The sequence below is a fragment of the Anser brachyrhynchus genome (genome assembly GCF_964034855.1).
Source record: "Anser brachyrhynchus genome assembly, chromosome: 2".
NCBI classification, from domain to species: Eukaryota; Metazoa; Chordata; class Aves; order Anseriformes; family Anatidae; genus Anser; species Anser brachyrhynchus.
In genome coordinates this window covers 5,170,541-5,191,862 of record NC_137695.1, presented here as the reverse complement: position 1 = coordinate 5,191,862, position 21,322 = coordinate 5,170,541, and the positions used below count along the sequence as shown (strand labels likewise).

At 49.7% G+C, this 21,322-nt stretch overlaps 1 protein-coding gene across 1 annotated transcript; it reads right to left on the bottom strand.

Annotated features, from left to right (window-relative positions):
- Nucleotides 1-12,830: 12,830 nt before the first annotated feature.
- On the bottom strand, nucleotides 12,831-20,190 carry LOC308190049 (uncharacterized protein). The gene is made up of 2 exons (XM_080580899.1): nucleotides 19,445-20,190; nucleotides 12,831-17,627 (listed from the first exon to the last, which is right to left on the bottom strand). Exon 2 carries the CDS (start codon nucleotides 17,304-17,306, stop codon nucleotides 15,420-15,422), a length of 1,887 nt encoding a protein of 628 aa, XP_080437025.1. The 5' UTR covers nucleotides 17,307-17,627; nucleotides 19,445-20,190; the 3' UTR covers nucleotides 12,831-15,419.
- Between the last annotated feature and the right edge of the window lie 1,132 nt (nucleotides 20,191-21,322).

Sequence of the window (21,322 nt, the reverse complement as noted above, 5' to 3'; positions counted from 1 at the left end):
GTACTGGAGGTGGCAAGGGGCTCCAGCCCCTTCCCAGCTCACACCAAACTGCTTCAAAGGGGGCTCAGAAAGAGCAGACGAGACTGTTTGGTTCCACCCTGCTAAAATCCCCCCTGGGAGGGTGCTCGGGCACCGAGAAGCCGATGCAAGGTGCAGGGCAGTGAGCAGGGTGCACCCTTCAGCAAGCAGCACCGGCTCCCAGAAGAGGGTGCTGTCAGGCAGAAAATAGCAAGCACCAGGAAGGTATTTGCACACTGAAACTGCAGGGTTTGTTTTTAACTTTCGGGTTTCAGTCGTGTTGCAGCCCTGGTCCTCCAGCACCGCATTTAACTGCAATTAATGATTCTAACTCTCATTAATTCAATGGCTGAAAATGCTGCTGAAACCCAGATTTTAATGCAAGTAAGACAGTGGCTCTAAGAAAGTTTTAGAAATGAGGTATATTCTTTAGGGGAGTGCACAGCTGGGGTGTAAGAGTGAGGTTTGGACCTCCATCCCCACGTGCTCATGGAGTTGGGGGCATCCTTTTAATTAAATGCAATTAATTTACAACATGGACAATTGTAGCCTCCTGGGCAGCCTCCATGATCAGCAGAGTCTGGGGCACGATTTGTCTCAGTTTTAGGCAGGAATTGTGAGCAGGGACCACAAAACCACCTGTTTTTCTCTGCTGATGGATGGGGACACCAGGGAGAGGAGCCCGGCCGACGGCTGAAGGCGTGCGCCTCGCCAAAACCCCCGATACAAAAAACTGAAGGGGCAGGGCTTGTCGTAACGAAGACGGAGCCAACAGATGTACTTTGGAAAGTCAGCTTAAACCTTTTTGATTCCTATCTTGGCTGTGACCCGTGATTCACCTCCTGCGCCAGATAGGCAGAGTTAAGTATTTATAAGCGGGCGCTGCTGAATCTCAATCCAACTCCGCATCGCGCTGCCACCCTCATTTCCATGTTCCCATCCGAGCCGATCAAGTAACGCTCCGCTTTCTGCTGTAACCTGCAGCTCTCTGCCCTGCGAGGGGATGGGAGAGCATCGCTCATTCGTTTCATCAAGCTGTGAAAAGTGAAAAACGCTGACAAACCCTGTTGGTCTTTCTAAGCAGTGATTCGGCTTGCATCGCCGGGACCCTAGCTCTGGCTTCACACGGTGTTCCCTGCTTTTCGGAAGTAGAAAACAGCTGTTCGTTTTCTCTTCTAAAACAAGAACTTGTGAATATTTGGTAAAGCTTTCAGGTGACAGCTTCAAAGTAAGTCCTGAGAGGCAGGATCCCAGTGTGTCAGTGCTGTTCCTCCTCTCCTCCCTTCACATCCCCCGATGGCTGCGTCTGGTCTGTGAAGGCCCACGCGTGGGCTCCCAGGTGCTGGGAGCTGCAGGACGAACCAGGGCCATATCCTGCCGTCCTCCTTCCCTTCAGCTCGACCCACACATCCGTCATCCCTCATCCAGCCACGTCCATCTGTGCCCACTTTTAAGTGATCGGAGTGGCATTTGAGGCAACTCATCTGTGATCTGTTAAGCAGGGGGTGCTTCAGACCAGGCCTCTGCGTCCTTGCTTATTATATTAGGAAGAAACGCAGCACCTCTGTGGCACTGAATGCACACTAAGAAACCCTCAGCACCTATTTCCAAACACCCACAGCAGGGAATGCTTGTCGTGCACTTTCCCTCTTGGTTTTAATTTCGGGAGCCAAGCTAAGCTCTGCTCTTTCTTCAAGGGCTTCACGTTAGTTAAAGGCAACTTACAGGGCACCGTTCCTGCAGCTGAATAGGAGACAGGGAATACATAGCTCTGATTCCCTTCCAGGTAAATAATTCCGTATTTCTGAGTTTTATTTATTTGTGGTGTTAGGAGAGAACAGTGATATTGTCAGAAAAGTGTCGTCAGGGCTGCCAGAAAGCTGCTGGTTATACCGAAGTCACTGGATGGGTGTTTGGGCCTAGCTGAGGCCTCCGGCCTGGCTGCTCTCCCCAAACAGACGATTCCTGCTGACTTCTTCTCAGAAGATGTACAAACGAACAGAAGTCTCATCCCCCCCTTGCTACCTGTCCCCCCCGCCTCCGACCAGGAGCCCCGCAGTAATTTTCCAAATCCCACAACCCCATCTGCAAAAATATAATGGGGAGAAGAAAAGCCCACGATTGAATTTTCTGCCTCTTGTGGGAAATCAGATATGAAATAATAAATATATATTATATCCTCCAGGCAAAACCCTGCTGGCCACTAATGCGGACAGATTAATTGTACTAATCCGGTGTGATCAAGGGGAGATGGTTGGCTACTTGGCACTATTTTGGTCTCTCGCTTATGAAACTCCATCTCCGTGTTTGAAAGAAAAGTCTTTACATAACCGTAATCGCTCAGATAAGAAAAGGACTAAACTGTCCCGAAACATTTTATCTTCTGCACAGATGCTGCCTATGAATTTTGACATGATTAAATAACACGGCAACATAATATTTTGTTCTGAATAACAAATGTCTCTCTGTAGGAGGGAAGAAACAAGTCTTGATCGGCTTTTTGGTGCAAACAGAAATGGGGATTGATGGAGGTGGCGGTCGAATGATCTGGCAATTGACCCAGTTGGAGAGAATTGCTCAGAAAATAGCTTGGGGACATTTCTATTGTCCCTAATAGGGATGGAGCCACCCTGCTGTGGCACTGAATAGCCCATGACACAGGCCTACGTCCCCAGCCACGTAGCCCAGGTGCCATCCCAAATCCCAGAGCTGCACTCAGGCCTGTGCCAAAGCACCTGAGGGGACCACAAGTGCCTGGGGTCCAGCAGGACGTGCCAGCAGGTGATTTGTTAAACAAGCATATTTTGTGTCTCTTCCACCACGTCCACCTCCTGCTTCTTAAAAAAGGGTCTTCTTATGTGCCAAGAAATACGGAGCTGGGCTGGCACAGAGAGGTGTGGTTTAGGGATGCTCATTGTGCACCATGTGGACACGAGCAAGAAAGACCTCACAATCATTTGCTGTTCTGCTGCTCATCCCCTGGTGATGGCCTCCTGTCTGCAAGGAGCAAAGAGCATTATGAGCAAAGAACAATGATTTGAGGAGCAGAGAACCAGGACGCTCTGACGTTTGGAGAGATTTCTCATCAACCACAGTTTTCACTTTTATTTTCCCTCTGTTCTGGCTGAGTTCTGCAGGCTGATACACACCAAGGTGAGGTAAGGCCCTTGCACGTGCTATTCCAAGGGTTGGCACAGGGACTTGGAAGGTTAAATTCCTTCTCACTGTTTCATATTGTGAAACCTCAGTCTCACACCAAACCCTGGTCAGACCTGCAGCAGGATGAAGGGCTCAGTTGAGATGAGGATGTCAAGTCCTGGTCCCCAGGGGGTGCTCCTGCCCCAGGCCCTCACCTCTCACCTCCACCTCATTCAGGATGATCTGAATCCAACAGCACTGAGCCATGGCTTCATTTAGCTCAGCTTTTGGTTAGAAAAATAGAGGCAAATCATTGGCAAATCAGAGGAAATACAAAAAAAAGAAAAAAAATCAAAGGGAAAGAAATGATTCTCATAGCTGGAGGATCCTATACAGCAGTTTTGTGCTGGTGTGTGATTTTAAAAACAAGGACAAATGCAAAATGTAAATATTTTGCTTTGGAAGAAGGAACCTAGTGAAAAACGATAAATAACATTGGATCACACGTTAATATTTCAGTGGGTGTCCACAACTCCTGCTACTTCTTCCATCTTATGCACGGCTACCTTCTGCCTAGCAATAAATAAGAACAGAGTTGTAAAAAATACAGCTGGGAAATAATCCCCTCCCTCCATGTGAATCATACCAGCCTTCCACAGCCCTGCCATCCCCACCAGCTCGCTCCCAGGGGAGCACACACGCAGCCGGCACCGTTGGAAGGCAGAGCGCCGTCAGCGAGGCGCAGGGAGCAAAGGCTTAGGGATGGGATGTTTTTGTGACAGAGGCATCTGCAGCGCTGACCCCAATTATGTCTTCTAATCACCAGCCGTGGCAGCCTGTGTCCGTACAGCTGCTGCTCTTTTCTCAGTCAGATTGGCTGCTGTGGGCTAAAATCCCAAGGGGATGTCTCCCTCCAAGCCGGCTTCGCTTTGCAGCCTGTGGAGATTAAGCCGGGGGGGTCAGTGAAGTCCTGGAGTCTCATCCCAGAATGAATGTCTAAGTAGTGCAAAAAAAATAACTTTCTCCTTGATTCTCCTTTGATTGCAATGGGGGTGACCAGCTCAGATGTTTACATCTCTGCTATAGACACCTGAATTCAGGGGATATAAGGCCAGCCCCTGCAGCCTGCAGAGCACCCACAAACACTGAGAAAGTTAATATCCCATTTTCTTTTATGTTCTCACTTGATGTTGGGAACATATGCAAGTGAGATTAAGAATTCATCTGCATTCACCCTACACCAGTCAAACTTCTCCAGGAGCTCAAAAACACCGAGCAGCTCCGGTTTCCCAAAGGAGAGACCAAAGAGGCTGTGGTCATTAACTGTTCATTAATTGTGGTTCTGTTAATTGTTCTCCTGCATCTTATTTGAAAGATGCTTGGGCAAAGCCTTTTCTTCTTGTTTCCATGCTCTGGTAACATGGTCTGTCACTCGTTGCTCATAATCCCCCTGGCTAGAAAAGGAGTCACCTAATCAGGGCAGTTTTGCCCTGCGATGTACGGAGCTGTTTTCAGATCATCCCCGTCTCAAATTTGTTTATATGCAGTGGGATTATTAGCAAGACATAATGTGAGTTAGTGAAATCAGGATCAGTTAGAAAAAGGGGAGGCGGGTAATTTATTTCTCTCTGTTACTTAATTCTAGAGAGAAAATCCCCAAATACAGGACAAGGGAGAAGCAGATGGGCACTGAGGGCTGAGCACAGCCCTGTTTCAGCCTGCAGAAGCAGGGCAGAGCTGTGCAAAGATTACTGGAGCAAGAACATCTTGTATGAAAAGAAAATTAAAAAAAAAATCAGTTTTGAAAAATCTTGAAAGGATACAAAGCTTTCAGGAAACAGCAGTCTTACACCGTGGTCTGTTTTCTAGTGAATGATTTAATTCTCTGCTTTTCTTGTAGTAGTTTAGTGTACTATTATCATGGTCTGTTATCAGTCCACTTATTTAAAGCTGATGAATTTACCACTGTGGGAACAGAAATGCAGGATTAAAGGAACGGAAACATAGAAGGAAACCTTCAAAATCAAACAGACCTGCTGGGGAAAAAAAAAAAAAAGAGAGAGAGAAAAAAAATATATTTTTCAATGAAATTAAATGAGGTCTTTTCCAATCGTAATGCTTCTGTGAAACAGACATTTCAGACTGCATCCTGGGTAATTTTAAGCAGATGAGAGGGTTTTCTTGAACTCCAAAGACACATGCACTACTCAAACTCAGCGTTGTGTTGACATGGTACTGTGCCTCGCTACATTTGTGCAATCTCAAAGGCAAAACCCAGCTGCTAAGGAGCGGGTGGGAGAGTGGAGGGTGCTGCTCTCACCATGGGTGCTCCTGGCTCTGGGGAAGGTGGTGAACATCTTCTTGGCGTTGCTGAAACAAGCTCTGATAGCAATTCCTAGGATGTAGTTGCCGCTGAACACCCCTGGCACGTCTGAAATGACATTTTAAGTGACTGCTGAGCAAACCTCTTCCTTCTTCTCCCCCCAGACCAGTCTCAACAGCAAGTTGGCTGGGCAAGGTGGCCTTGGAGGCGGCCTCCAAGTCACTGAGCTGGGACAGGGATATCCTATGGGACAGGCCAGCTCCATCCCATACAGCCAGAGTCTCCTACCAGGTGCAGGGACATTCATCCATACCCATGGTGGGAGCAGCCTCTGCTAACCCCTAACTGCTGGGGGGTGGCACACCAGGAGTAGCTTCAGCCTCTTCTCGCAGGTAACTAGTAATAGGACTAGAGGGAATGGCCTCAAGTTGCACCAGGGGAGGTTCAGGTTGGAAATGAGGAGACATTTCTGCTCAGAAAGAGCAGTCAGACATTGGGACGGGTTGCCCAGGGAGGTGGTGGCATCACCGTCCCTGGGGGTGTTCAAGGAGAGGTTGGATGTGGTGCTTGGGGACATGGTTTAGTGGTGACGTTGGTGGTAGGGGGATGTTGGACCAGATGGTCTTGGAGGTCTCTTCCAACCTTAATGATTCTGTGATTCTACGAGTCTAATGCCCACCTTCTTGGCGGAGCAACGGATTGCACATTTTGCTGGTGCCACGCTGTGCTCATGGCTGCAAACACATGCCAGCACAGGACATGCAACAAACACCCTCAGCTCCATAATAAGTGAGCCCAGGGATTACCCCACGCCATCAAGCTCTGCGTGATGTTGCTATAAATTAGCAACAACACTTCGATATAACCCTTGCACTGGTTCCCAGCCCGGGCTCTTATTCTGGCTCTGCAAACAGGGCTGCGTGGGTGGGGGTTTGCCCTCCACAAGGAGTGTTGCTGACCTTGGTGGCCCTTCTCCCAGTCCCTAGCCCTTCGGCCATGACATCCGCCCTTATTTCTGGCTGTGAGTTTCCCACGGGAGCAGCCCCCGCAGCGTGCATGTGCCCGCAGGACAGCCGGTGCTGGTGTTGGCTGCAGGAGGGCCAGGAACGACGCTGCTCTGCTCCAGCTCCTGCTGGGATGTCAGTGGTGGCAAGTCTCATCATGTTTGGTGAGATTTTTTTGGTCCTTTTTCTGAAAAAAAAACTCAATCTCTTGGAATCACATCTACCCAAGATCACAGATTTCATTTCCTTGTCTTTTTTTTTTTTTTTTTTTTAAAAAAAGAGCTTCTCTGCCCCCCTGTTATCAAATAAAACCCCTCATGAAGTACGGTCACATATCAGAAATCAAATGAAGCTACAATATGTATTTACATCCCACCCTGACCCAAGATCTCACATTTTTGAAGCCAGTTTTGACTGAGGTTTGATTCAGGGCTTGCTGCTAACTGAAGTCCCGATCCTTGCATGTTTTCCACTGCTGGCTCCCACTGCATACCACGAGGAGTTCCCTGGGCAGCAGCACCCAGAGGGCTGCGGGTCTCAGTAGGGGGCAGAGCAACCCCATCCTCAAGAGGGCAGGCTCCAGCCTTTCCCTCCCTGAGCGTTCGATCCCTGCCATCACAGGACCCGCAGGCCTCAGCCTTCAGGACCTTGTAGTCATCAGCATCGGCCTCAGTCTTCACAACAATTGTGGGGCCATTGTGGCCACCCATCAGCACGTGGCTGGTTGACAGGTCCTCAGAGGGCTCCTCTCGCTCACCAGGAGGGCTTTGCTTCTTGAGGTGGTTCCTCTGGTGCCTCTTGAAGCAGCTGGTGGTGGTGTGGCTTTGCCCACACTCAGAGCAGATGATTGGTGAGGTGGCGCTTCATGAGGCTGGCCTTCTGTGAGAAGGTTCTGCCACACTGGGGGCACTGGAAGGGAGCCTCTCCTGTGTGGACCCAATGGTGGGTAGTCAAGATCTCCTTCCTCTTGAAGTCCTTCCCACACGTGGTGCATTTGAACACCTGGTCCCCAGCATGAGAAGGCTGGTGGAGCCGGAGCCGGGCCCTGTTAGAAAGGACTTGTCCACACTTGCTGCAATGGTTGGGCTCGTTCTTACTGTTGTCCCATCAGTGGGTGATGAGAGCTATTTCCTTGTGGAAACTTCTCCTGCAGATGGTGCATGTCAAGGACCACTCCTCACCCCAGGGTCCAGGGAAGCCTGGGGCTGGCAGAGGCCAATGCTCCCTTGTGGCCAATGCTACCACAGGGGTGGTGGCTCTGATGGTGCTGCAGCATCTCCCCCTTGCTGCTGAAATGGTCCCTGCAGGCCCCACAGATGTGGGCCTTGCGTTGCTCATGGGTCCACCGGTGCCAGGTGAGGGGGATCTTCTGTCAGAAGTGCTGCCCACACATGGGGCGGGGGTAGGTCTCCTCCCCTGTGTGAATTCCTTGGTGGGTCACCAGCACAGACACTTCTTCTTGAACACCTTCCTGCAGGCACTGCAGCAGAAGAGTTTCTCCCATGCTGGTGTGGATTCAGCCACAAGGTCCCTGGTGGTATTCTGCCAAGCCCCCTTGATGCTGTGGACCTGCTGGTGCTTGATGAATGCGATCTTCTGGTGGAAGCCACGGCCACGCAGCCTGCACTTGAGGGGCGGTCACCTGTGTGGATCCAGTGGTGGGCCACCAGCTGTGACTTGTCCATAAAGCTCTTATGGCAGCTGCTGCGTGGTAGGGCTCCTCACCTGTGTGACTCTGGTGGTGCACGATGAGTTGAGACTTGTGGGTGAAGCTCGTCCCACAGTCTAGACACTACCTGGGGAGGAGAGACAGAGATGGAAGACTGAGGGTGTACTATGTCCTCTTGGTACATCTCCCTCCAACCCAGATGACTGCCTTGGACCCTCCTCTGGTGGGCCATGGGATTGCTCCTCTTCAAAAGGCTCTTCCCACATGCATCACACTGGTACATTTGAGCGTCTGCAGGGCTTGATACAGAGTGGTTCCTCACTGTACTTGGGTTTTTCTCTTCTCCTTCATGGTTTCCACACTGGTTTTGCTGGCGGGGTGTCCTTCATACACTCTTGCCCTTGCTTTTTCTATATGAAGTGTACAGACCCGGGGCGGTGATTATGTCTGGAGGGTCTGGAGGCTGCGTGGCTCTGTTCTTGTTCCCAGCTGTCCTCAGGGCAGTGGGCTGCTCTGCAGAGCCAGGGGCTTCACTGCCAGAGGAAGAGCTGCTACTCATGTTCCATCCAACATATGCTTTTTCTTGTCTTTATTCAGCTTCACAGAGATTTTCTTTTGGCAGGCGGAAGCTCTCACTTCTGCTTCCTCATTTCAGTCCCTGGCCTGCTTCCCATTTTTAGCATCCCTTTCATGTCGCTTCTATTTTCTTCAACCCTCCACACTGTAACCTGCTGGGCAAGACATGAAATAGAACTGCACCTCAGTGCCAAGGCTGGAGAAAAAGCATGTCCAGAGCTGTGCTTTTTGGAGGAAGTGCTTGAATTGCCCTAGCTCCTTGTTTAGCTCTTAACTCTGGCATCAAGCTATCCCCTCTGCACCTGCCTCTGCATCATATCATTTGCAAGTTTTGCCAGATATCTGCATATATATTTTATTTTATTTTATTTTATTTTATTTTATTATTTTATTTTATTTTATTTTATTTTATTTTATTTTATTTTATTTTATTTTATTTTATTTTATTTTATTTTATTTTATTTTATTTTATTTTATTTTATTTTTATTTTATTTTATTATTTTATTTTATTTTATTTATTTTATTTTATTTATTGTGTGAAGAATGTTTGTTTTATTCCCTTTTTCTTTCCTGACCGCTACTCTGGTTGCAGCCAACCATGGGAATACAACAGGCTTGGTCACATTGCTGTTGCACTCTTAGGGCCATGCATACTGTTATTTCCATCAGCAGCATTTATCCCCCGTATTCATTCATCCATGTTAATTTAAGCACTTAGGAAATCTCAGGAGTTCTTTATTTAAAGCAAACCTGGATGAGTGTGTGGTAGTACCTGATCTGCTGTCAAGCCAAGAACTTGTTCCACATAAACTCTAGAAAAATCCCATATTTTCCCACCTTTTTTTTTCCCTGGGGAAAAAACAAACTAAACAACAGAAAACACCGCATGCAAATCTGAACAATCCCTTGAATAACTATTACTTTAACCCCGTAATGAAACACTTTGTTTTAGGATAGCGTTGACTCTGAATGGAAACAAGCAGTCCTCCATCCTCCAAAAATGAAAAGCTTTCATTTATTTTTTAAATAAAATGGTTTTTAAACTTTAAAAAGCTTTCCCGGCTTTACAATTAGTTGTCCTCATTTCCCCCTTTTTCTGTCAGCATGAAGTAGCAAAGTGAAAAAAATTCCAGAGAAACAGGAACTTCCTTTCCCCCTTTACGTTAAAATGCTTCTTGGTCCCACGCCAGCTTGTGGCCAAAGGGACCTCCAGGATGAATTCAAGTCTTTGGCTCCTTGGCTGGGATTCAGCTCAAAGTTAAGATGCGTCAACGAGGCACATAAATTCAAGTGTCTCCAAATGACACTGAGGGAAACAGGAGACCACAACAGTGGGGCAGGTGCTTTAATCCCAGTTTAACTCTCTTGCAGGGGAAGCTACATAATTTTCGGCAGTCTGTCCAAGAAAAGTCATCACACGGTCCTTACCTCCTGGTCACACCTCAATCTGTAGCTGAGGAAAGCAGCAGGCATGCAGGGGGCTGGTGTCTCTGAAACAGCAGTTCCCCAGGGAAGAGGCCAGACAGAAGCAGGAGAGACAAAAATCAGCTTGGGGTGGAAAAAAAAAGAGTCAGCAGCAGCACCCTGCAATGCCTCCTCTGGGACAGCAGTCCTTTTACAAAGGATAGCAGCGTGCTGTAATCACCTCCTGGTCAATTAGCAGAGACCCGAAGGCCAGCGCTGCTCACCTCACCCACCCCATCCTGGTGGCTGCTCTTATTTCCAGGCTAACACTGACCCTAGAAAAAGAGATCACAGATTTTTTGATGACCTTGTTCAGAAAGATTGCAGGCAGGAGCCTCTCATAATGTCCGTCATTGCTCCTTTGATGCAGACCTTTCAACATTGCCTTGCTCCAGCACAAGAAACCTCTTTCAAGGGAGAAGTTGTGCTTTTGGTCAGGAGATGGAGGCAGTGGATCCAGAGGGACCTTGGCAGTTCAGCTTGAGAACATGGTCCTAGCTGCACCATGGATGGCATGAGAGGTGGCTAAGGGGGTGGGAGGTAGACAGTCATTCCCCATGGAGACTGCTCATCATGAGCAGATAAAGGTTGTGTGGAAGGGTGCGATGCTGAGTGTCCTGTTGCTCATCCAGTTTTCACCCTCGTCTTCTCCCTCTCCTCACTCCCTATCTGTGGGGACACCAGGCTCCCTGCAGCCTGGGATTCTTGAGGAAGTTCTCACGGGAACCGTCATGTTCTCAAAAGGCAAGTAAACATCCCAGGGTACTTATGTCCGAGCAGATGTTTGCTCTGGCCCCACAGAACCTCTCGTTCCCACCATACCATAATGTGCTGAACGCCAAGCAGCTCTATGCGTCCCATCAAAGCACAAAATACACACTCTTGTGAAAGTGCTCCCCAACACAGCCTGCGCACATCTCTCCTCCAGGCATGTTGCATGCTGGAGGCAGAATGAAGCTGAGCTGATACGCACAGCCAGGGAGTCAATGAAATGTTCAGAAAAAGTCTCACAGCCAAATTCTTCCTGAAATCTACAGATATAATGAAGTATGGTGAGTGTCTCAATACAAGCCCTTCCTGTCCCACTGTGCAACATTGGAAGAGTTCTTTTAAAAAGTCTTCAGAGCTTGGATCTCTGACCCTTAACTTGACAATGTTTGCTGTGATTTAACTCCGCTGGCTTCAGCCTGACCACACTGAATTTACTGGGGGGCATCCTTTTCACTCGGTCACTGAGACTGCTCAGTGAATGCTTACAGTGTGGTTTCCTGCTTAAAATCTGTGCAGTGAAGAATAAAGAAGAAGAAAGTGAAGAAAATTTGAATTTTAAGCATTTTATTATTATCCAGGAGCCCTTTTAATATAGGGAGAAAAGGAGGAAGGCTATTTTGCTACCAGGGTGGGTGAGGATTTGGCATTGTTCAGTTCCCAGATAAATCCATTTTCCCTCAAGGAGTTTTGAATATTGCATGGGCCTGATCCCAACACCCAACATGACCACCAGCAGCAGACACCAGACCTGGCAGCCCAAAATGTCTGCAAGGCTCCTCTATGGGGGGTCCTTAAGGAAGCCATAGTGTCTTGTCCCACTGTTGGGCAGACCCTGGGGGTACCAAGGAGGTTCTGCTTCCAGCACTGTGCTCCCACAGGTGGGACACTAAGGGTAGAGATTAGCTCACACATGAAAATGGCCATATTTAGGGCATCATTTCAGGTTCTAACACCATGGTGTCATTTGAGATGGCTTTCAGTTTCAGGGGAGATAAATCTAAGGGCTAACCAGATATGACCGGTGCACAAATAGGACGATGAGTTAGTCATCTTACCCCATAAACAGGGGACAGCCCAGAGCCCATGGAGCTCTCCTGTACTGCAGGGGACTGCATGCCAGGGTCTTCCCCTTTAGCAGGAATGCTCCTCAAGGTTACTCCTCGAGGTTGAGAGATTCCTTACCAGTGGCAGATAGTGAGCGACTAATAGCTTTCTTGTTGAAACTTTGCAATTGATTTGCTAAGGACGCTGAAACTTTGTAATCTTAGCTCAGTGATATAAAGGATTGATTTTGCATATAATCCTTTAGGCATAAACTGTTAAATCCGGGATTGGGATAGGATTTAGTCATATCTAGACTCCTTGAAGCTTGGATGGCAAAAGGGACTCCATTCTGTGCCTTGTGACTCAACACAAGGGTCTCTGATGCTTTTAGTCTATCTCCTATGCAGTAAATAATCAAGTGACCTTGCCATCATGAACCTTGCTAACGTTGCATTTACCATTAGATCTTTGTTAAATTGCTGTCTCATTCATGATTAAACCCTGCTAAATCACTATTTTCATCAATGAATATATTGCTGCTTTTGAGTGAAGTGCATAATTCCTATTGTGACAGTGGGTCACCGTCTGGAGCCCCAGGGTCTGTACGTTGGGGTCTGAGCTCGCAGCACCGTTCCTGGAGAGCTGGTTGATGCAGTCAGCAGAGCCCGTAAGGCTCTTCACAACCATGCCCATTTGGTCACCACTGGCACTCATCTTGCTCTGGCATTTCTTTCCATATTATGGGTAGAAAGTAGTGTGGTTCTCTCAGTGACAGCTGATGAAAGCAAACCCACAAATAGAAAAGAGGCTCACTTTGTTTGATTTTGTTCTTTAAATACTTACTTTATTGAGAAGATACTACAAACTCTTAACCTGGATTTTCTCCAGAAGCTGGGATACCCACACTGGCCATGGTGAACAGTGCAAGACCCAGTGATGGCCAGGAATGCTACTGACATTGACTCCCTGCCTTGTCCAGGTCAAAGGAAGGGCACAATAATACAACAGGAAAAACTCCCATACCAGATCCTCTTGCTGGTAAAATCTTTTACAGCACTACGCTAGACTAAGAAAAAGGAAATAAATGCCATCCATCTGGTGGTTACTTTCTCCCCAGTGAAGGGCTCTGATGTACCTCTGCTCTTCCGCAACCCTAACAGGAGCTGTTTTGCTTTGCAAGACGCCTTAGCCATGTTCTTCCTGAGGAACACAGCTTCCCAACCCATTCTTCTAGCAAGGGTGATCCTTGGACTCCACTAAAACATCCTGAACTTGTGGTTTACCCCTGTATATCTACCTTTTCTGCCCAGAAATGATTCTCAACCAAGCCAGAGGGATTTGAGGGGAAGCTTTCAGATCAACCAACTTGACTATGGTTCGCAGTTGAAGGCTTGGACAGAGAGGGAGGCTCCTTCAGAATCCGAGTCAGAGCTTGTCTTGTTGCTTGGAATCACATCCTAGGCATGACTATGCTGAAGTCTGAGAGACTCCAAACACCAAAATTACACTGTGCTTTTGGGATTTGGCAGCTGTACGCAGTGTTGGGCTTGAGTCACCACAACAAAACACCTCATCGCGATGGTGTCCAACTAGGTGGTAAAGGTAAAACTCAAGTACCATTTGTCCTGTTCCCTTCTTAACCTCCAAGCCTCAGTTTCCCTGCCTGGAGAGGCAGCTGCTGTAAAGCACTCAGTGCAGTCAACCAGTAGTTTGGGTCCGAAGTTTCATTGCAGGTAGCTGCATGGCTTTCAATGCCACTGGTACGATGCCATCTGCAACATATCCTGCAAAGTGGAGGTATGTGACTCATGGGTGGGGAGGGGGTTCATTTTCCTGCACAGAATGAGAGAGGTAGAGATACTACTTCACCATGGAGCACTTTCCCACTTGCCCCTCGGACTCTACATATTACAGCAACACAACAAACCCTAATATATGTTTTTAATCCACCGTGCCCAGGTGACCACATAGCAGTGCTGCAAAGTAATCCTGGGGAGTGGCTCTGGGGTTCATGGACTCCCTCCACATCCCCACTTCACCAGGGACTTTCCAGACACAAAGATCCCTCTGGCCAGGGAACACTCAAACACCATTGTCAGCAGTGAGTGATGAAGAACTGTCCATGCTTCTGAGTAGCTGCACAGTCCTCTTTACACCAGGGAGAGGAAGAGAAAGCATCTCAACAGGGAAATAGTTTCCAGTTTTCTCATCCATAAAGTCTGAAGACCTGTTCAACTAATCCTGCTGCTTGATTTAGTTCCCTAAATAATGCCCAGTAAAGTCAATATCCTACCACAAGCCTCACAGTGACAGGCAGAGAAGCAGGCAGCTGAGAAGCAGCACCAGTGTCAGCTCAAGCTGGTGGTCGCTGATGCCTCTGGGACTTGTGGCAAAGGCAGTCCTGGTTCATCACGGGCATAAAAGCACTGAATGCTAAGAAAAGTCATTCTCGGTTACGTCGAAGCAATGGGGCTGTGGGAGAGAAACCAGAACTCAAACTGCCAGCCTCTGGGCCAGCTTTGGAAAACAGTCTTTGATTTTGCTTAGCTTACTTTCAGTTGGACTGAAGCTTAAACCAAGGGACTTGGCTTAAACCAATCTGGGAACCTGGTTTGGGGCATTCAAGGCTTGAAACCCTTGTCTGGCTGGCAGCAATTACTCCCAAATCCATACCACTCATCGACTAGTGATTCAGGTCCATCAGCCCAGTGGGATCAAGGCGTGGATCAGAGCCATGAGAGGGGGAAGAAGAATGTGGACCCCTTCTTTAAGCCCTTGCTTCAATGGACTAGGATCCCTCCAGCTTTCTCAGAAACGCAGTGATATAATAACAATAAAGCTCTCCCAGTCCTCCTGGCTACACAATGTCCACACAAAACAATTTTGGCATCCATAATTTTGGCAGGCTTTAGAGGCACAAGCATCCCAGTTACAAGAATGCCAAGATCTCATCCCTCCATCTCCAAGTAGATTTAGATCAGATATTAGGAAGAAATTCTTTCCTGTGAGGGAGGCGAGGCCATGGCCCAGGCTGCCCAGAGGAGTGCCCTGGCAGTGCCCAAGGCCAGGCTGGATGGGGCTGGGGGCGGCCTGGGCTGGTGGGAGGTGTTGGAACTGGATGGGCCTTGAGGTCCCTTCCGACCCAAACCATTCTGTCATTCTGTGATTCTAAGTGCTCTGAAGAGGGTTGGCTCTTCAGCCCCATCCCACAAAGGGTGAGCAAATGATACCCCAAGGGCCGTGCTCAACAAACAGCAGAAGGGGATCGGTTTCTGTCAGGGCTCTGCCCCCTCAGCCTCGCTGTCCCCTCAGGTTAGCCACCCCACCCCATGGTACCACACACACGGCCGGCAGACTTTGTCTCCCCAATTTCCCACAGGGCTTTCCCCCAGGAGCAGGTCCCAGACCCTCTCAGCTCTCCTCTTTGTTTTTCATGGGGGCCAGTGCTCCCTGCTCCATATGGTGGGGCCCACCACCAGTCCTCATGGCCTCCCCACGCTTCATGTAGGGGGCAGTTCCTTCCCGCGTGTGGATCTTCTGGTGCCTCCGCAGGTACTTCTTCAGCCGGTAGCGCTTCCCGCAGGCCCCGCACTTGTAGGCCCCACCTCGGGAGTGGAGCAGCTGGTGTTTGATGAGATGGCGCTTCTGGGGGAAGCACTTCCCGCACTTGGTGCACTTGCAAGGCCCCATGCGGACGTGGATTGTTTGGTGCCGGAAGAGATTGGCCTTCTGGTTGAAGGTCTTCTCGCACTCAGGGCACTGGTAGGGCTCCTCTTTGGTGTGGATCCTCTGGTGCCGAACCAGGTTCGATCGCTGGGTGAAGCTCTTCCCGCACTCGGCGCATTTGAACGGCTCGCTCATGTGGAGCCGCTGGTGCCGGATCAGCTTGCGGTTCATGCGGAAGCTCTCCCCGCACTCGCTGCACTTGTACGGCCCCTCGCTCGTGTGGATCTTCCGGTGCCTGGTGAGGTTCGATTTCTGATTGAAACTCTTCCCGCACTCGGGACAGGGGAATATCCGTTCACCTTTGGGAGCTCCTTTTGATGAGAGATCCTTCTTGGATGTGGATTTCTCCTGGGTCTCCAGTATCCCCTCTTTGGTGGGCTGATTGGATTTCTTCGGTTTCCTCCTTGGGCTCTGGCACTGCTGGTGGTCAGCCTCCACGCCAGCTTCCTCTTTAATCTGGATCCTCTGGAGGGCACTGAGTTTTGGCCTCTGCCCACAGTGGATCCCAAACTCGATGCTTTCCTGTGGTTCTTCCTTCACCTGGAGCACCCTGTTAGCTGCTACAGGAACTTCCCAGTCACGCTGCCCATCAGCATCTCCTTCCTTCTTAACCTGTCTTTCCGATAAAGCCAACACTGGGATCTCTGGATCAAAGAGCTTTCTATAATCCATGTTTTCTTCTGGCTCTTCTTTGATGTAAAGTTTCTGGCAGGCTATTGCAGTAATGTTTTTTGTGTCATTACTGGGTGGCTCTGCTTCCTCCTTTGTCTGGGTTTTCCAAGGAGGACTTTTTGGATCAGATGGGTTTCTAGGTGCACTACACCCCTGGGCTCCACCTCCTTCATAAAGCATATATTCCAACACATTCTCTTCTGACTTAAAGACAAAGTCAGACTCCTCTTTAATCTGGATGACCTGGAGAGACACACCGCTGATGTGCCCCTCGAATGACTTTTGCTTCGCATGGTTCCTCTGGTGGACATTGAAGTACCGCTTGGTGCTCAAGCTCTTCCCACACTCAGTGCATATGAAAGGCCCCCCCCGAAGGTGTATTTTCTGGTGGGCCAGCAGCGTGGCGCTCTGCCCAAAGCACCTACTGCAGTCAGGGCACTTGAAGGGCTTCTCCCGCTTATGGATCTCCTTGTGGGCGGTGAGCGTCCCCTTCTTCACAAAGCTCTTCCCACACTCAGTGCAGGCGAACGGCCTCTTCTCCGTGTGGGTCCTCATGTGGATGTTGAAGTAGATCTTTGTGCTCAGGCTCTTGCCGCAGCGGGCGCAGAGGTAGGGACCACCCTTGGCGTGCGTCTTCTGGTGGGCAGCCAGGCATATCTCCAGGCGGAAGCAGCGCCCGCACTGCCCGCAGCGGAAAGGCCTCTCTCCCGTGTGGATGCTCTGGTGGGTCATGAGGTGGCCCCGGGTGGTGAAACGCCTCCCGCACTCCCCGCAGGTGAAGAGCTCCTCTGCCGTGTGGATCCGCTGGTGTCTCTTCAGGTTGCCCTTCTTGCTGAAGGACTTGCCGCACTCCTGACACGTGTGTGTCTTCAGCACCACACGCTTCACCAAGTCCCTCATGGTGGCAGAGCGTTGTGCCCAGCGTGGTAGCACCACAAATCCGTGGAGTGATGGGGACGGACTGCCTGGGAGGGTAGAAAAACCATCAGGACACGCACATCAAAGTGTACTTTTTGTACTTTAATGGATGCATTTTATTCCCCACGGGGGAAAGGGTGCTGCCGCTGTGTGCCAGCTCTAGGCCAACAAGGAACGCATGGTCTTCATTTCTCAGCCTCCTTTCACCTCAGCTACAGACACAATGTTTGTAACTCCATCTTCTCCCTCCTCTGATCTCCTGGAGATGCTTCCTTGGCATTCCCGGAGACTCTGACTGCTGGACTGAAAACATAAAGGCAAAATTAAAGCATTATTTCTTCTCCACCAGCTTTGTTCGCTAGGTAAGCACAACAGGTGGCACCTTGGCTGCTCTGTGGGGGCCTGAAGCTGAGACCTTTGAGGCCTTAGCTCTGTTGGACTCCAACAGAGACAGCAGGAGCAGGCTAATTTCCCCTGGCAATTTGGGGATTTGAGATGCACTCATTGCTGCAATGACACTGAGGTTTCGGCTCTACTATTGCTGCACTAATGATTTTACTCTCAGAATAGTTCTTTGGCCCTTTACCAAGACGTTTTATAAGTAAATAAGCAATTAACGCACTTTGCAGTAACTTTTGTAATTGCTCCCATTTTTTAAGGAGTGACTGTCCAGCAACCAAAATCCCCCAAACCCAGAAGAAAACCAAACTTGGCACCAGCTGCAAAACTGGGGTGTGCTGCTTTGGGCTGGCAGACCTCCATGCACGGGGGAAGGCAGGTCAGCGATGTCCTTGGTGTGTAGCTGGAGAAGCGAGACAGCCAGCTAAAACAATTTTACCCTCTTCACAGAGGGGTCAATAGACAGCAGGGCCTGCGTCCTATGTATTGCCATTAAAAAAGAAATGAGGGCCAACAGAGATGTGAGCAACATCTCCTATTAAGACTGTGAATTCCAGCAGGGAAAGGATCCAGAAGGACTGAGGGGAGGAAGATATTGATGCTAGAAGTGTCTGTCAGTAAAAGTATATGTGGCTGGCCAGGCTTATACTGATGGCACTGATGGCTGAAGGCGTTGCTGCCAAAATCACCAGATACGGGGCAGGCTGCCAGCAGGGACACAGGCTGCCAGTGGGATCTGTCCCTGGAGCTCGGGGTGGCTGGGGAGGCTGGGGCTGGGAAGATGAGAACCTGGGGAGCCGGTCATTGAGGCATAGGGGCTGGGAAGTGGGGTGTGCCGTGGGTTTGGGGACAAACAGATTTGGAGTATAGACATCCACATCCAACAGCGGTGCAGGGTTTGCAGCTGTACGCTCCTCAGAGGTAAAGGCTCCGAGCATTAAATAAGGAGGGACAGATATTTCTGATTTCAGAGGACAGTTATAATGGGGAAAGTTATTTCAGATTTAGGCGCAGTTCTTGTCCCTTTCTGCCAACCCACCTGGCTCCCCACTGATGTCTGGAGATGGCTCCACCACTGGAGCACAATGGTGCCCCTGTCCAAGCTGAACTCACCACTCTGGGTAGAAGAACCACAAAATAAATAAATAAATAAATTTATATATGTATAAACCCAACTACCTGCAAACTTTCTTGAGCAAGCAGACACAAAACACACACATTTGGAGCAGGATCTGGGTCTACAGTTTGATAGTGGAGGGGAGGCTCCCGGGGGGCCAGCCCCCTCCCTGGGTTGGGGAGCAGATATCTGTCCCTACAACTGGTTTTAATTCAGCAGACCAAGCCTCAGCATTGGCCAGGCTGCAAAAGGGGCTCAGAAAAATTCAAAAGCACAGTTTTACCCAGGAAGGTCACCAACCCCCTGGGCAGGCAGTGGATTCAGCCTACGACCACCAAGGACCCAGCAGCCAGGAAATCTGCAGCAGCACTTCACTTGGCTCCAGGTTTGGACAAAAAGCACCAAATTGCAATTAGCATAAAAGAAGAAATTCCTCCCCGCTTTCTTCCTTTCCTTTTCTTTTTAAGCATCCAGATCCTACAGATCCAAATACCGCCTTTTCTTCCAGCTCCGCAACCAAGGGCAGCATCAGATCGCAGGGAGGGTCGCTTCGCATCGCATTCGGGCTACCCGGACACATCAGTTGGCCCGAAAAGCATCTTACCTGGGCGAGCCATCAGCCCCTGGCTGGCATTTCTCTCCCGCGGGGCAACCAGAGCCACTGACGCGTTTGCCACTCGCCCATGAACCGTTCTGCGGCCGCAGCCGGGCTGACCTAAAGGAAGTCTGCGGCCAGCTCAGCGAGAGCTACCGGAGGAAGGGTGAAGCTGAACAAAGGCAGGGAGCAGGGGCTGGAGGAGCAGAGGGCGGCCGCTGGATGAGGGTTCCCACGCCACCGCCGCATCGCTGCTGATGGTGGCACCGGGGGGAGAGAAGAGCCCAGCCCCATGGGCATCCCCGCAGCCCCCCGGCAGCCTGGGGCTGGGGAGGGGAATGGGAAGGATTGGGGGGGGGGGGATTAGGGGGGTCCCCGTGCTGCCTCCTGGGAGTTGTAGTTCTTGGCCAGGTCAGGATGCGTCCGCTTCTGGCAGTGGTGTGATGCAGGGTTGCTGCCGTGGTGCTGAGCGCATCCTTCATCCCTCCCAGGCTGTGTGCGGCTGGGAGATGCTCAGGGAGGTGCTGGGGGTGGAAAGATGCGGGATAGCGGGCACTGCTCTGTCCCCACAGGGGGAAGCAGCCAGCGAGGCTCCGCACCAGCAGAGGAGCCCTCGTGGTGCTGGCTGAAAGCACGAAGGTAACACACAGGTTGTGCAAGGTGGACACCGAGGTGACATAGTCCGACACAGAAACCACTCAAATGTCACAAGCTGAGCACCCCAGGGCACTCAATTATTCGTCTTTAAAAATAAATAAACATTCAATACTCAACTTTCTATCAAACAGATGTTTCATTTGGTCCGTTTGTTTGAAATATTCCTAAAACTTAGGAGTGACCCGGCAAAGCAATGAAACAAAATAGAGTAATACCAAATCTGGTATCAGGACATATTTTAATGCAACACTAAGCTGCATGAAATTGTCTTTAATTATAGCAATAATTATTAAAAAGCAATGATGTTCTTCTTGGATTTGCATTTTTCAAATGGACAGATATCAACAGCAGTTGGGAATTAGCAATTAGTTCTCGTGTCTCACAGACTGATGATCTTAGGGATGTTTTCCAAGCTAAATGGTTTTATGATTCTGTGAGTTAGCAGGGCGGCGAGCAGCACCTGGGAGAGGCTGAGCCTCAGCAGAACCTCAGAGAAAGTACTCAGACCCTCTGGGGTCTGCCTGGGACTCTGCAGGGAGCCCCAGCCCCAGCTGTTTCTCTCCAAGAGATTTAGGAGCATGTGCAAGAAGGAAAACTGCTTCAGCAGAATGGGTCCCAGGGGCACCCGTTTCTGAAGCTGGACAATAAAACTTGCTCCTGCTCAAACCACCACCTCCAAGCTTGCCCTAAGTGCGGCACAGGGCTGCAAACATGCTCTTCTCCTGCTCTTTGATTCAGGGAAATTGAGGCAGGATATGGTGAGGTGCCTGACTCAGCTCAAGCAGGGAGGTTCAAGGTTGCAGGGCTGCTGGAGTTCAGGTGTTGTCTACACACTGTATGTTCCTTGGTTAAAGGCTGCTGATGTGTTTTACCCCAGTCCAAACCACTAGCATGAGGCAGGAGCAGTATGAGCAGTGGAGATGCCCCTCCATGCCAGCTGGTATCCCAGTCCAGGGGAGGAGGAAATCATACAGAACTAACCATCTTTATACCACACATAAATGGCAGAAGACGCACAAATATCAAGTTTGCCTTACTCAGGTCCGGTTTCAGTGCATGAGGTTGTCCCACAGCAGGTCCTAGACAGGCAAGAGAGACCACAATGGAAGGCCACGGGTGTGTTTGAAGCGAGATCCCTCATGTGCAGGACTCTTCAGGCAACACACCTCCTTTTTCCATCCTTTCCATGGCCGTAATGCATTCCCATGACCCCTGCCTCTCCCTGGGACC

What these genes read in the sequence shown, in the direction of transcription:
- LOC308190049 (XM_080580899.1), bottom strand. Translation starts at nt 17,306, where the DNA reads ATGAGGGACTTGGTGAAGCGTGTGGTGCTGAAGACACACACGTGTCAG.